This window comes from Conger conger, chromosome 18 (genome assembly GCF_963514075.1).
Source record: "Conger conger chromosome 18, fConCon1.1, whole genome shotgun sequence".
Taxonomy (NCBI): Eukaryota; Metazoa; Chordata; class Actinopteri; order Anguilliformes; family Congridae; genus Conger; species Conger conger.
Genome location: NC_083777.1, coordinates 17,823,088 through 17,840,008, shown reverse-complemented (window position 1 = coordinate 17,840,008; position 16,921 = coordinate 17,823,088). Strand labels below are relative to the sequence as shown.

At 41.5% G+C, this 16,921-nt stretch overlaps 1 protein-coding gene across 1 annotated transcript in view; it reads right to left on the bottom strand.

Moving 5' to 3' along the window:
- Positions 1–16,921, bottom strand: part of LOC133117936 (CUB and sushi domain-containing protein 1-like) — a 503,171-nt gene that overhangs the window by 5,819 nt on the left and 480,431 nt on the right. Inside the window, exons 56-67 of the mRNA XM_061227463.1 lie at positions 16,640–16,813; positions 16,232–16,414; positions 9,483–9,659; positions 8,858–9,037; positions 6,155–6,328; positions 4,109–4,282; positions 2,632–2,705; positions 2,358–2,469; positions 1,396–1,575; positions 1,012–1,077; positions 567–728; positions 164–276 (exon numbers count right to left, since the gene is read on the bottom strand). Coding sequence (XP_061083447.1) covers positions 164–276; positions 567–728; positions 1,012–1,077; positions 1,396–1,575; positions 2,358–2,469; positions 2,632–2,705; positions 4,109–4,282; positions 6,155–6,328; positions 8,858–9,037; positions 9,483–9,659; positions 16,232–16,414; positions 16,640–16,813 — 1,769 coding nt within the window. The remainder of the gene's footprint in view (positions 1–163; positions 277–566; positions 729–1,011; positions 1,078–1,395; positions 1,576–2,357; positions 2,470–2,631; positions 2,706–4,108; positions 4,283–6,154; positions 6,329–8,857; positions 9,038–9,482; positions 9,660–16,231; positions 16,415–16,639; positions 16,814–16,921) is intronic.

Below are 16,921 nucleotides of genomic sequence, written 5' to 3'. Positions count from 1 at the left end.
CAGTTCTGCTTGCATGAAATTCATTTTCTGAAACAAGTTCTGCTACATGTTACAGTCAGAAGACATGTATAACAGGTGCTATTGGTTTCAAATGTAATAATAAATCATTTAGTAGTTTGTTGAGATGATATTACAGGGATATCAGGGATTAAAAAACACTTACATATCCATCCATTGCCCAGTTGTCATTCTTAAATTTGCTGAAAGAAAGTGCTGCAGGACCTCTGACTTGGTAAACCTTTAGCAGCAAATGGTTTTCCTCTTTCTTATATGTCCCTGAGAAAAATGGAAATAAGTATTGTCAATGTTAAAATACAGGATGCATAAAATGTATTAATATGCACATGTCACATATTTTGCCAGTAAGCATTATATACAGAAATATTGACCATGTTTTTATAAAAACAATTATGTTTCGCTGATTCCCAGTGGTGTTACTAAAGGGATTATTCTATATTGCGGTGGAACCATTACAGTATAAGTGCCCCCCCCCCCCCCCCCCCCCAATAAATAAATGAATAAATGAATAAATACATAAAACTGACAGACCAGACTATATAGCTTACCTGACAGTTTAATTTGGACTGTATTGTGTTCCAAAAGTGTGACATTGACTTTACTGGTTGTCACATTGAATCCACTGACAGTTATGGTGGCAACCTGTCTTTTCCCCAAGTACTCATAAAACCCAGTCCAGCCAGAGTTCAAAGAAAACACATCAGCAGGAACTGAAGGAAAAAGATGTAAAAAGACACTTCATTACATAGCCAATCTCTAAAGTACTTTCCCCCATTTTTCTGTGAAGAACTTATCCATACTGTAATGTGCCTTACTTCCAGCATTTAGAAGTCATATAAAGATTTTTAGAATGAGGACCATCTGGTTAATACTTTCAGTACTTCTATTCACAGAAGTATCTATCATGTGGAAGGACTGGGCTGTGAATAAAATCATCATTTAAGTGGCACATTCTTTGAGAGTATCTGAAATGACACTGCGGAGGGTACATACCATGGATCTTGTTTTTCTGCACACCAGAATCTGCTCCTTTTGTTTTGGTGTTTATTTTGGGCCCAACTGCAAGACAGCAGGAGTAAAGCATGAGTAAGTGATTACATTACATTTACGGCTGGGACACACCCACGCACTTATTTTCCAAAAGAAAATTATAATGCAATATATGTAATTATGGGATTTGTTAATAGTAGGAAATAACACCCAGGAAATGAGGAAATGACAGCATTTAGCACACTCCTCTTGTTAAAGAATCACCCTGAATATAAAATGATAAATTATGTGCTGTGCAAGGGATAAATTAGATCTTTGTCACTGAGCCTGTTTATGTAAAATAATAATCAACATGAAACGATTTACTGGTCCTCTATTTTGGTATACCTTTACAGATGGGCGGCTTTCCAGACCATTTCCCGTCTGATTTGCATGTTCTGTGTTCAGATCCCCCAGCCAGAAAAAAGCCGGGCTGACACGTGTACATTAGCGTGTATCCCAGAGTGGGAAGATCTATAGCCTTCACGTCGATGTGGGATGGCGTCTCGGGCTGCCTGCAGGAATGAGCTGGAAGCACAAACAAAGTACGGAGCGATCACACCCCCCTGCACGGCACCCTGAGTGGAATAAAGAGCCCCGCGCTCTCTGCGCTGCCTTCGCCAAGCGGCGATAAAACCACGCCACAGGGACAGAGATTATGAAACATGCCCAGAGTACGATCTTACATAATAAATGAGCTTCGCGCCGCTCTCTCCGGCCTCTGTCAGAGGAGCAGGGAGCAGCCTGAAGGATTTCGCCGGGTTCTGCTGTCCAACTCACCCGCAGATTTAATGCCGGTGAACGAACAGCTTAAACTTGGCTAACTTTCATTTTTTTGCTGACGCGGGCGTTCCGCGCTCTTGTTCTCTTAAGAATCACTCTTTCAAATGCACACCCGCCCCCCCCCTTCCCCTGGCTCCCTCTCCGGCTCTCCATGGCCCTACGCAGCCGTTTGTCTTTGAATCTGAATATATACAGCAGCTCAGGAAGCTGTAATCGTGAGGACTGTTATTAGGGGGAGAAATGTGGCGCACGCGGTGGCTTCACGGAGCGAGCGCGTGAGGCTAGGGAACCGCCAAAATTCACTAAATCAAAAAGTTGTGTTTGCTAAAACAATATTTTATTCAGTTAAGCTGTCACAGCCGCCCTCTCTCCAGAGCCATTAAGGAGTCGGTGACGGGCGGAATGGTGATGGGTGCAATGGCTTCTGCGTTACCCTCTGGATTCACAGAAAAAAGCTTTCACTCCCTTTCATACCGCATAACGCTGTTATGTAGAAAATAAATAAATGAGAACCATGTAGTGCTTACATATGCATTCCGGTTGTACTCCGCTCCATGTTAAGTTTTCAAGGCATGTTCTCGTCGTAGACCCCAATATGTGGTAGTTTTTCCGACACTTAAAGAAGATTTTGCTTCCAACCTACAATAACAAAAGATAAGAGTGAATATGTGATGGTCCTGAGAACAATGCTATTCTGCATTATTGTGTTCAGTAAAAGTTTATAGGTGATGTAAAATAAAGTGTGACATTGAAATGCTGATGAAATAAACATTCCATTCACACGTTGGGGAATGGGAATACCTCATATCCTTGTGCCTGCACTGGAATCCCGTACGCTGGACTTCCAGGATCTCTACACGTATTGTATGCAGGATCTTAAGAGAAAAAAAGGAAAAAAATATTAATATACTAGGAATATAGCATTGGCCATTAAACAGTAGCAGTTTCGGACAAAGATAAAATGTGATAAAATATGTTCAAATGTGTTAAATCACTGTTACCAGCAGAATTTAATGGAAGTATAGTAACAAGAGGGTTACACACAGCAGCAATCATATATTTTACTATTTTATTTTAGTATTACAGCTGTTGGCATACTAACTGTAAAAGATGCAAGACGCAAAATATCAGGGTGCAAAAGACAAAACATGTCTGTTTTTTTGTTATATTTTAATAGCAGAACTGGCTATATCAGCAGAAGGATGCACAGAAACATTTTTAGGCCAACAATTTTACTCATTAAAAACATTTAAGTGACATATAAACTAATCACTACACAGGCTCTTTTTCAGAGGCACTGTTTTTGAATAAAAAAAATTAAATAAAGAAATTTGAGCAACAAGATTCCCGAGCACAGGTGTTGGCAAGCTTGTCTGTCTGTTACTGCATTATCACTAATCTGACCATACAGACCCTACCATGAATATATCCAGCATGTCCATTAATATTAGCCATTATGGAATATCTGTGGGAGTTAAAGGGGTCTGATATCCTGATGGATTTCAGCTATGAGAAAATATCAAAGTATTATCTGCCTACCAAGAAAATGCCCGATAGTTTTATACTCATGAGACAGCAGACAAAGCAAGCTACACAAATACTCACAGTGGGGTGAGAAACCCCTGCAGCACAATGTTCATTATCACAGCCAGGGGCTAAGGCAAGTGCAATTACATAATTCATATTCAAAATATTTATATAAAATAACACACACACGTGAACACGGGCGCACATACAGCCACGCACGTGCGCACATACACGCGCGCACCCACACACGCACACACACTGAGCTGAGGGGACTATTCAGCGGGTTCTGTGAAGCTGAATACAGTGGCTCACAAAGATGCAGCACACACCTATAGCAAAGAGCATATGCCGGTAGCAAACAGAATATGCCCATAGCAAAGAGCATACAGGATAACCTAGTGAAGAGGCTAGCTGATGAGGCAGGCTCAGCCCTGGGGCGAAATGAAATACTGAAACCGCGTCCATGGGTCTAGCCCACATATAAGGTAATGCCTCAATCCAGGTAAAACCTTGCGCTGTGCAGCCATAAACCAAAGAAGCCATTAACAGTAATTTAGCAATACATAGACAGCCACGTAGAAAAAAATAGTTCTGTCATGAGCAAACTGACCAAGTAGACAGATCCACTCACTCCACCTCATCTGACTTTTAAAATTTTATGAAATGCTTTGATAAAAGTGGAGCTGTCTGGATATGGCTCTTTTATGTCCTCTCTATCGCAGGGAGTCCAACAGCTGTGATGGATATTCACCTATACAGGAAGGCTGAATGCCACTCCAGGTCCCATCTGCCTGACACGCTCTCCTGGACGACCCCACCAGCAGGAAAGAGGGCTGGCACTGGAAGGTGACCTCTGACCTGTAGGTGAAGAGCTTTCCCTCCATGTGGCCCTCTGCTGGGATGCCAGGCTCTCCACACAGAATGGCTGTATGGGACAGACCCAACAACAAAAACCAAAACATGTTTAACATCAGAACATAACAACATAATGGCGAGAACAGGTCATTCAGCCCAGCAATGTTTGCCTGTAATATAACTGGTACTGCGTAATATAAGTAATATAAGTAATATAACTGGTACTGCGAATGTAACTAATGGACATTTTACTGGTCTCAATGGAAAGTGTGGAGTTAAATGTATTCCTCTGTACATTTAGTAGAAAAATAAATGCAGATACTTTGTTTCAAAATAGGTTGTTTAATATAGTAGAGGAACTAGTGGGTCTGTTCCCCAAGTAAAGATCAACAAGAACCAACAGTTTGACTGAGGGAGGGGGTAGAGGATATAATACAGATTTGACTACATTAGGGGCTAGGCAGACAGCTAGATGGGCCCACCACAAGGTGAGATACACTACAAGGCTAATTGAACTAGACTTGTCTCCCATGCTTTCCAGCAGTAAGTATTTTGTAAATGGTCAGTTTTTTTTTCTTCTCATGCATCTTGCCACCCTCCTCAATCACCTCACCGTTCGCCTCTGTAAACAAAGGCAGGGCTGGTAATTATCCACCGCACTCTAATTAACACAGGTGATTATTGTACCTGCATCGCAATCTCAAATTAATGAAACGTCCCCAATCACCCGCGTTAATCAGCGTACAAGCCAGGTAAAGCAAGGCAGGCAGACACGCGTCTCTCAAAACTTTGTTTATCCGCCATGACTATTCATAACGGCTTGTGACAAATTGCAGTACGAACGCTCTCCGCTACCTCTCTTTTAATAAGAGCGTAATTTGCACTTGCGGACTGTTTGCACAGTGATGTCGCTGCGGGCGAGCGTAATGCGCTGCTGAACGGCAGAACCGCGCGGCTCCCCGCAGTCCAATCAGCGGGGGCGGGGAGTAATGGGGTGAAATACATGAGCTGTGCTGTGTCAACTTTTTGACATACGCTCCAAAAGCCACCGTCGATTTTCCTTCCCCCCGGCAGCTTTCAGGACAGACAGCAGCTGAAAGAGGAGCGCTCTGCCTCAGCTACCTGTGGGCTGCCAATTTCAGCACAGCCAGTTCTCTCCATGCTCCGGAACGGATTCTGACGTCTGCCGGCTTTTCCCCGTCACGGTTTCAGACACTTACAATCAAGCTCCGCCGGGACTAATGTCTGACTACAGTCATGTTGGATTGTTCCACGCTGATACATGAAGGATTAAATTGCCAGGTACTGATAGGTATTTTGCAGGCAGCAAAACTAGTCTGCAAACCTGACCATCCTGCACACGAGCGCAGTCTACGCTGCACTCACACATATTCATATCACAGTGCTACAGTGTCTGAGTCATGGACTACACTGGGACAGTGTAGTTTAGTCTCTGCGGTTGTAGACGACACTGGGACCACTGGTCTGGCTTGCAGTGATCATGGAATCAAAGACAGAATCAATGTTTTTGCCCTACCTGCAAGTACAAAACAAGTCAGAGCTCAAAAGGGAATGCATGGGCACTCAGATGGAAATGTATGCTTTTGATCTAAAAAAGACCTAGCAAAATTTGAATTTACTCTCATCATCTCAGGCCGTATTTCTTTGCAGCCAAATCTGCATTTTGTCCCTTAATGCATCCGAAGCACGCCTCTGCCCTGGTGGTACAAGGTGTGCTGTAAAACCAGCATCTGAAAGGTTTATTTCTCCCCAACTCTGCAATTCATATCAGGAAAAAAAAATAACTATCACACATGCACATGATTAATTCCCAGCCCGGTGGAGTGTGTGGATTATGAGTACATGTTATTTGTGGGTGTTCTCTTTTCCCCTTGAGAGGATGATGAAAGGGGTTTTGGAAGAGTGCGGTGTTTGGACTCACGTAGGCACTGTGGGACGTCACCGCGCCAGGTGCCGTTCCCCTCACACGTGACGATGCCAGGCAGGGACAGCTGGTACCCCTCCAGACAGCTGTAGGAAATGCTGGAGGCCCACTGGAAGTCTGAGCCCTCCACTTTCCCATTACTGATGACCGGGGGCTGGCTGCACACGATCACTGCCAGGGGTGAGGGGGGAGAAACCAGGGGGGCTGGCTTTAGGGGTGCAGCTATGTACAGAGGCTACAACCCTTAATCCAGGTGATCCTCTTGATCCTGTTCAGATGCTGGACCCAAACGCATTTACCCATAATCCCTTTCTCTGCCTGCATGGTTGGTCTGATGGCAATTAAGAGATAGCAGACAATGAACTAATTTCTTTATAATTAAAGGTATGAGTGATTTATCGATGCCCTTCTGACCGTTATTATATTAGATTCCGCTCACTCCGAGTAATGAATGCATTCCTGCCATCATTATACATTTCATACCATAGTTGGGGGGAATTACATTACTGTTAATTGAAGAAGATGAATATATGTATATATACAGTGAGCTCCATAAACCTTGGGACAAAGATATGTGGCTCCAGAATTAGATTTGTTTCAGCTTTTATTAAATAGTATTAATATACACTTTGGTTTCACTCCATCGAAATGACAGCACTTTCATATAGATTTCAGGGGACCATGTCAGGGGACTGTGAAAATGACTGGGAAAATGGCTTCACACATGGTTAGTCAGATGTGCAGTATTCCATCACTTCCATAGTGCAGATATAAGAAAGCTTTTAGTATCTAGTCTTGATTGTAGGATTTTGATTGCCATACATTAGTCAACATTAGTACCGGAGTTGTGCCAGTGAAGTGTCAAGGCTGAGTAATAGTACAAAAATGTCAGACAGTCCAAATTATAGGTATACTTAAACTGTCTGGAACATCATTAAGGAAAAAGAGTGCAGTGATGTATGTTTGGAACCATTGTCTTGCTGTGGGATGAAGCACTGTCCAATACGTCAGAAGGCATTTGGTTGAATTTGAGAAGATACAATGCTAAAGTGAGCCAGCACCTGTGGCAGCAACACATTGCAAACTATAACGCCCCTCACCATCATGTTTCACAGAGGGGGATGTTTCAGTCATCTTATCATTATGGTGAGAATGTTTCAGTAATCTTATTATCGAGGCCTTCCTTGACCTACCAGTCTCCTTGCGATTGCTGCCCTCACCAGTGCTATTTTTTCTGTTCCAAACACTTGATTTTGCTAAGCCTATTGTTATGCCTCTGACTGTTTTTTTCCCCCCTTATTTCTCATTCTCATAATGGCTTACTTGAATTTCATTGGCAAACCTCTAGTCCTCATGTTGACAAATGCTGATAAGACTCCAAAGGCAATCACAAGGCTAAAATCAAGACGAGGAAGCGAGTGAACAAAATTGACTAATGATAAATACCAGTGATTTGTCCCATTATGGCAATGGGGGGACTACGTATACAAAGTGCTGTAATTTCTACATGATGAAACCAAAATGTCAATTTCTCTAATAAAAGCTGTACTTTAGCCACATGTGAACTGTTTGATCTAAAATTGTGGATTACTGAGCTAAATCAAGAAAGAAAATATGTCTTCTTTCCACAGCCTATGGAACACACTGTACTATATGTATATACCTGGCTCAAATAGCAAAAATCCATTGCATAAGCTATAATCATAGGATTTACATGGAGAATTCAATTCCATAGCAGGTTTTGCAACTCAACATTGCAGTTGCACTGTAACAACCTCTGGAAAAGCACTACCCCTGTGAAATTATATATGAAGTACAGTTATTTTATTCTAAACCTGTCATTCTGTTCCCTGGGACAGACCATGCTGCATGTATCCTGACACTAACTTGGTGAATCTTTTGCTGGTGCATTTAAAGCCTGGTGTCTGGAAAGAGAGATGTTACATTTTGCATGGATAACATCCTTTCAGTCATCGCTTTGCCTGCGGTACATGAGGGAAGGAACTTCAACCGTTTCACAAAACTGAGCACTGGAAATTCAAGACCACAGAGAATGTTTTTACATTGGTAATTACTATGACTACACTGCGCCAATTAAACCGTTTATGGAAAAACAAGGCACAGTAAATGCGGGCACACTTTTTAAAGGCCTGCCGGGTCACTAACTTCCGTAAGTTTGAGAGGAAGTAAGCACCAGCCCATGGTTTTGCCTTGGTGGCACATTCTGTAGTGCTGTGAATGAAAGTCAGCAAGTCACCACCATCTCGCCTTTACTACACACAGCAGGGAACCCGATTTAGATAAGACGTGAAAATGTAAAAAGGTGGTCATTTCATACCTGCCTCCTGTATTTTATAGCCTACTTTACAGGCTCCTCCCTTTCTCTGATGTTGTTCCCTTATTTCTTTCCAGGTTAAACAATGAATATGGATGTTTCTAGAAGGCCGCCGGGCCAGCGGTGATGTGATTTACTGGCCCATATGTAAATAAATCAGGCTACGCCACCAGGCAGGTGGGCTAACTGTCCGGGCCTGAAATATACCTTATTAGTGCTGCTATAATATATGTTGAAACACCCCTGTACATTTTCACAAATTCCCTCCGGAAACTCTAAATCTAAATTTCAAATTCTTTCACTACATTTGCCTTAAATATACTGGTTTCCCCCCCTCATGAATTAGTATGAGTTTGTGTACTTACCCCTGCAGTTGGGTTTGGTCTGATTCCACGTCCCGTCTTTGGTGCAGAGTAAAGTGGAAGATCCTACAGGCTCCATAATGTATCCTGGGTTGCAGTGATATTTTACCGTCTTATTAAAAGTGAATTCATTTCCAATATAAATCCCATTTGCCACTGAACCCGGATCTCCACAGCTGATCACTATAAATGAGGGAAAATTATGTTTTAAGAGCTGTTGATTAATGTGCAGGTGATTAATGCATAAAACACAATATATTGACAAGGCAGTAGGGTGATATTAGTAGTGCTATATTTTACAGGAGGCCTCCATTTCAGCTTAAACCCTTGGAGAACGCAGGGTCTGGAGATTCTCCTGTACATAACCACAAGATCAATCTGTCTGATTCCTTAGATCAATAAAGCTCTTCCCAGTTGTAAGAGTTGCATACAGTTGCCAGTTGAAGCCAGTATGGTTCAAATATCATGCACAGCTTGAAAAATCAAGTCTAAACCTACAAACTGCAGATAGATGGTTACACATGACAGGTGATACCTTAGTGAAATGGATAAGGCTGATGTTTACTGTAATAATGTGTGTGTTAAGTGTGAGTGAATGAGTGGTCTGTGACAGAGAAAAGGCCCTGACCCGTGCAGTCCAGGGCGGACCCGGTCCAGGTGCCGTTGGTGGTGCAGTGCCGGGTGGTGAGGCCGGACGTCTTGTACCCATCCCAGCAGGCATACGTCACCGAGTTGGAGAAGAGAATGCCGTCGCTGAATACAATCTTCCCGAAGGCAGGTGTGCCAGGGTTCCCGCAGGACACCGCTAGACAAATGAAAAACCACTGCAGTCTGTAAACCACCGGTCAAATCTCGCTTTTCTCCGACTGCGATGACCTGTTTCTGTTTCATCGTTTCCTCTTTTATATAATTTATATCTGGTTTCATGAGCTCAGTTAATGCACTGGTGGATATGACTCAACAAATGAACAAGAGTTTGCTGAAACTGCAGTGTGAACTGTGTCCTGATGGAGTCAATGCTTAATACAGCTAACAGCAAAGTGGTGCAAAAGTAGATTAGCTTAATTGTAATCTGACAGAAACAGGGCTTTAAATTCAAACACCTATTGATCTCCTGTAATTAGTTATAGCTCTTAATGCTTTTCCGATGCTACTTGCACATCTTTGTCAGTATTTAAGTCTGCCATTTTATTTTTTAAAAGCAATAAATTGAATGAGATCCCATGATAAAAATCATTCAAATACACAAATGAAAACCATCAATTGTCTCACTGAATTGCAATTAGGTGACCATGCACTGTAGCATAATTATATATTCATCATTAAATGGAACATACCATAGATTATTATGCTCAAGAATTTGACCATATGATTTACTATATTTGTATACATTTATATGTTGCTCAAAAAGTCATGTTTCCTTGTTTCCACATTTACATTTACATTAAATTCTCCTTAAAAGCAACTCATTAGTGACTTAATATTCAACAATACCTTCAAAATAGGTCCTGGGTTTAAAAAGGCTCAGTTCATTTTGGCATATATAAACTAATGGAATAAAAGCAATCATTATGCCTTTTTAAAAATCACAGCTTGTGACACAAGGGCATATATTTGAATAATTTAAATCTTATATTTTATTCATTCTATTTTTATGAGGGCTATGTGCTATGACTACATAGAATAGTTATGAACACACACAATGAAGTTCCCAGTCTCCTAGTTTGATAACTTAAAAAACTTATTTTCTATGAGTTTAGTAACACATTTACGTAAGACACTATTAAGAGATCATCTGTCAAGTGAATCTCTTTGACTTTTTCTTAAAAATAAGTGCAATGCCGCATTCATGCTTTGTATTTCTTCCGTTTTTCTTTCACCTTTTTCAATTTGTCATCATAAACTTCTTTTAGTTTAAATGTCCTGTTATATTTCGAGTCCAATCTCATCAGTGCTTCCACTGTATTACATTGCACCAACCACTGCAGCCACTGCATTCATTCTGTCTGAGTACATTTCATCAGCTGTGCTCCATAAAAAAACACCAAAAACCAACACTAGAACTGCCTCTCAAAGGCACCCCAAATGTCCAGCCTGGATTTTGCCCCTTCTGAACAGAAGCCTAATGTATTACTTGACTGAACAAATCCTTTATTTTCATGAGCCATGGGGTGTTAATAATATCTCAGAAAAAAAAGCACAGCACAGCATCATCCATAAGTATACTTCCCCATATTCAATTCAGCATTAGTACAGCAATGGAAAGATTCATCGTGAGGATATACTAATGAGCACTGAACTTGGGAATCTGTTTATTATTATCATTATTCCCAATAATCTTCAGTCTCTTGTGTGGCTGTAAAGACATAGTCATTATAACTTGCAGTGACTAATGCAGAGAAACAGGTCCAGTAAAGAGTTAATTAAATGTTCAGGGAAGGCCTATGTGGCCATCAGGCATATTGCCACACAGGAACTCATTATTTCAAAGCGTCAGCGTTCTGGTAGCCCCCCCTGCAGTGCTCTGTCCATTTACTACCTGTGTGGCTTTATTTGTAGCACTGAAACTCTGCCCTGACGTATCCTTTGAATTTCCCCAATAGTGATCCATCTAAAGTCTCTTACAGCAACTGCTAAACCCCTTATTCAATTATGAATGCCTTCTAAATAATACATTTTTATGGATTTCCTGTAAGCAATCTGGGTGCTTTGACTTTTTTTTTTTTTCTTTTAGCAAATAAAAAAATAAAAATAAACCCCACATTATAAAACTATTTCCAATGTCTTCCGCAATTGCTGAACATGGTAAAGCATAAAATAAGACTACGGATATGTTAAAGTGAGTTCATGTAAAGTTAAAGCTTATTAATGGCAGACCACAGGCATAAGTTAATATTCACAAATATGTGAGTTTACTTTCTGGGAGTTTTGATGTTATTCTATATTTATATTGATGTTATAATTGTTATTTATACATTTCAGCTGTAGTGTATGTTTTCAGTTGGCCCGGACAGTTTTATGTTCAATGAAGGATATTTCAGTTATTTGCACAAGTTCCTTAAAACTTGCCAGCTGGCATCATTCAGGGTACTTTGGGTTTGCGGCCTAAAGCAAGAAATTATGTTTTAATAACTCAAACAGATTGTATATTACCAATGTTATTGTTCCAAAGCTTGTACATATGAACATTCATTTGATAGCATTTATTCACAATTAAAAACATGAATATCAGTTATATGATGCCGGTAGTTCTTTCCTTCTCAGGTCACCTACACCATAGGAAATAATTCCAACTGAAAATAAGGTTGAATGTTATTTTTGAAGAATAATCGGGTAATACACACACGTACAACCTCTGGAGGCAAAACATTGCTGCACAAAGCTGCTTTGGAGTCATTTGAAGCGTATTTTCAAACTCCAAACACCGAATGTCCCAAAAGCAGCCATTGCCAAGCTGACAGGCAGTCAGTAACTGCTGTAGATATCTAAAGTAAGCATCTTCATTGCACACACAAAAAACACTAGGGCCAATGGAATACATGCACTGAAACTGAAATAATATATACAGTGGGAGCAATAATTATTCGATCCTTGCTGATTTTGTAGGTTTGCCCACTTACAAAGAATGGAACTGTGTATAATTTCAATCATAGGTACATTTTAACATTGAGAGACAGAATATCACAAAATAATCCACAATAACAACATCATATAAATTTTATAAATTTAATATCATATTTTCACATGAAATAAGTATTTGATCCATAGAACAATAGGACTTAATACTTGGTGGAGAAACCTTTGTTGGCAAGCACAGAGGTCAGACGTTTTTCACCAGGTTTGCACAGATCTTGGGAGGGATTTTGGTCCACTCCTCTTTGCAGATCCTCTCCAAATCCTTAAGTTTCCGAGGCTGTCGCTTGGCAACTCAAAGCTTCAGCTCCCTCCACGGATTTTCGATGGGATTTAGGTCTGGAGACTGGCTAGGCCACTCCAGGACCTTAATATGCTTCTTTTTGAGCCACTCCTTTGTTGCCTTGGCCGTATGTTTTGGGTCATTATCATGTTGGAAGACTCATCCACGACCCATTTTCAGTGCTCTCACTGAGGGAAGGAGGTTATCGCCCAAAATTTCCTGGTACATGGCCCCATTCATCCTTGCCTCGAAGTCGTCCTGTCCCCTTAGCTGAGAAACACCCCCAAAGCATAAGGTTTCCACCTCCATGCTTCACAGTGGGGATGGTGTTCTTGGGGTTGTACTCAGCATTTCTCTTCCTCCAAACACGGCGAGTTGAGTTGATGCCAAATAGCTCTATTTTGGTCTCATCTGACCACATCACCTTCTCCCAAGCCTCCTCTGGATCATCCAGGTATTCTTTGGCAAACTTCAGACAGGCCTGTACATGTGCCTTCTTCAGCAGAGGAACCTTGCGCGCGCAGCAGGATTTTAATCCTTCACGGTGTAGTGTGTTACTGATGGTTCTCTTCGTGACTGTGGTCCCTGACCTTTCTCATGATCATTGATATCCCACAAGGCGAGATCTTGCGTGGAGCCCCAGACCGAGGGAGATTGCCAGTGACTTTGTGTTTCTTCCATTTTCTAATAATTGCTCCAACAGTGTTTAACTTCTCACCAAGCTGCTTGCTTATTTTCTTGTAGCCCATCCCAGCCTTGTGCAAGTCTACAATTTTGTCCCTGATGTCCTAAGACAGCGCCTTTGTCTTGCCCATGGTGGAAACGTTGGAATCTGATTGATTGTGTGGACAGGTGTCTTTTATACACATTATTGTGGATTATTTTGTGATATTCTGTCTCTCAATGTTAAAATGTACCTATGTACCTATGATTTCTACACAGTTCCATTCTTTGTAAGTGGGCAAACCTACACAATCAGCAAGGGATCAAATAATTATTGCTCCCACTGTATATTTTTTAAACTGAAAGTGAATGTGAAGTAGATTTTTATTTTTACCACGTTTGCACATAGAAAGTATTTTGATTTAGCCATTCCCTGTTTATTACCAGTTACACAGTTACTCTCTTTAAATCTCTATGGCATATATAACCAATGACCAAAGCCAGAATCTGCCAGACCTCTAGAGAAAAACAATATTTGTCAAAAGGGTGATGACATCTTGGTTCAGATTTACAGTTGGATACGATATCATGTCTTTTAACACAGCCTAGATTAGGAATGGATTGTCCTGGTGTGCTTATCATGATTAAGAACAGTTAGACTCTGCATAAGGGGTGATCAAGCTCAAGTTAACTGCTGACAAGACTGTCATATGCTTTACAGCCGTACATATGGTGATTTATGTAGCAGCACCCTCCTGGGTTTTCACTCTCATCTGCATAGTCCATGAATTGCTCTCGAAGGCCAGCTTGAGAGAAACATAAACACGCTGAAATTAATAACAATGGGAGAAGACTGCTGCACTAAAAATCTGTTGATGTACTTTTTGCTTTTTCAACAGGACATTCTCATAACAATGAGAATGCACATTCCAAATGTAAATGTAAAAACTTTCAAATTTAATGGCTTTTCTTAATTTCCCCAGAGAGAAAGTTGGAATCTATCAGAGCATGAGAATGTACTTCATGTGACCCTGGGAATGCCTCCCCTACATAATTTTACTGGATAGTCCAGAGTATTAAGGTAATTGGTATGCATAACAGGAACAGGTAATAACATCAACATTTTTTTTAAACTCAAAACACCCATTAATTATATTCATGATCAATATTTGATTCAGCCAAAGATGTTGTGGCAAACAAGCAACACTTATCTGTGCATAGCATAGCCACGGCATATGTCTAAATCATAAAGGCTAAAATTGATGTCCTCTACTCATTGGGTGTTGAAGGTTATGACGACGAATAATGGGATGTCTAAAGCTTCAACTTTTCCAGTTGCATGACAGAGTAAAAAGAAAGGGGAACTGTTTTCATTGAAGGATTCTGTGCAGTCATGTTAGGTGCTTTAGTGTGGCATATCCGGTTATTAGATTCAGCCTTGCAGTTAAATTATTAGTTTTTTCAGTTTGACTGTATTGATTTTCTTTGGCCCTTGTGAAAAATAATAGCAGGACTGTGTGTTACTTTATTGGCGAATTTTACGGTTGAACGATCTCCAGTCAGGCAGGGGAATGGGTTAAAATAAACTTGCTCGATTTTGTAAAACACAGCAGCATAATTATGTTTGCTTGTTGTATATAATGACTAATGAACCATGTATTTGTATTCTAGAATAGGTAAACTTGCCTTCCATGAGGGTAATAAGGGACACGTCAACACATTTAAAGTAAAAGTTCACTAAACAAATGTAAAACGTATAATTACATTATCTGCAGATAATAGTACAAATACCAAGAGCATGATACATGTAATATCCTGCTTGCAAGGATAGCACTCTGTAAAATTGTGAAAAAATGCTTCTGTATAATAAAATAAATATCTGTGCATTCAGCTTCTTGTATCGGCAATTCTGAAATGATAAAGTTGGTGAAATGCTTCATGAAAACAAATGGGAATTTGCCAAGCACAATGGCATTTTAAAAAGGCACATTTTAATACTTTGTGACACCATGCAGTGAAAAGCTCTGCATTTATATACTGCAGGTAATAAGGTAGAGACCTGTGTGACTGTACTATACATCTTGACCCAATGGATACAGAGAGTGTACCACTCAATTTGAGTGATAACTGCAGACTCCAGGGCGGTAGAGAAAAATGACATATTTCTACTTGCAGATAACATTTCATACGGGAAATGTGAAAAATTAATGGAACTGATCAAAATGTAGAGAATACAAAATAGCAACATGATTCACGTGCTGAACGGATTGACAAGGGAGTGTAATCAATTCTGGAGTATGCTTCACGACTGTCAGAAGAGACTGCAACGTACTACCATTTGTACGTGGCACGTATCATGCGAATTGCCCTCTAGAATGGCTTGAAATTAAATTATTCTAGAGGGCAACTTACATGATATGTACTGCTTACAAATGGCAGCTTACACAATGGATTTGAAATTATTTGTAAAACAATGGGGTATCAGTGCCCTGTGTGGGGTATCTGTGCCCTGTGTGGGGTATCTGTACCCTGTGTGGGGTGTCAGTGCCCTGTGTGGGGTCTCAGTGTCCTGTGTGGGGTATCTGTGCCCTGTGTGGGGTATCTGTACCCTGTGTGGGGTCTCAGTGCCCTGTTTGGGGTCCTAGTGTCCTGTGTGGGGTATATGTGCCCTGTGTGCGGTATCTGTACCCTGTGTGGGGTCTCAGTGCCCTGTGTGGGGTATCCATACCCTGTGTGGGGTATCTCTACCCTGTTTGGGGTATCTGTGCCCCGTATGGGGTCTCTGTGCTGACTCTTACCTTCGCACACAGGCTGTGTCCCACTCCAGGAGCCGTTGAGAAGGCAGGTGCGCTCTGCAGACCCGATCAGGGAGTAGCCCGTCTCACAGGTGAACCTCAGGAGGCTCTTCAGTTTAAACTCCTCTCCCAGCCTGGAGCCGCGAGGCGGGACGCCGGGGTCCCCACAGAAACCCGCGCTTCCCCCTGGACCCAGGAGAGAACACACCTTCTCAAACCAAAAACTCACTCCACTTTAATGTACATCACTCTATACAGCCCTTACAACCCCAACTTCATCAGCTTGGCCTGTAAACTCCAATAACCTCCAGGGACCATCTGGTACGGTGCCCTGAAATGGTGAGCTGAAGCCGTGGTAAGAAGCTAAGCTCTGGGTACCTGACTGTAGGTTTAGGACTCATTCAGGTGTACCTGAGCAGTAGGGGGGTGCTCCACTCCAGCGCCCCTCCTCCAGACAGACCCGGCTGGCATTTCCCACCAGCGTTCTTCCCTGGCTGCAGGTGTAATGCACCACAGCACTGTTGCTGAACTTCCTCCCTGACATGACGGCGTTGGGCGGCGTGCCAGGATCGCCACAGGAAATGGCTGCAGGGAGAGAAAGAGGAATACTAAACTGGACACAAAGAGAATCCGACTATGAAGAATAATGTCCATTAGTGAAACTCAGAGGTCATGCAAAGGCACTAGCATCTC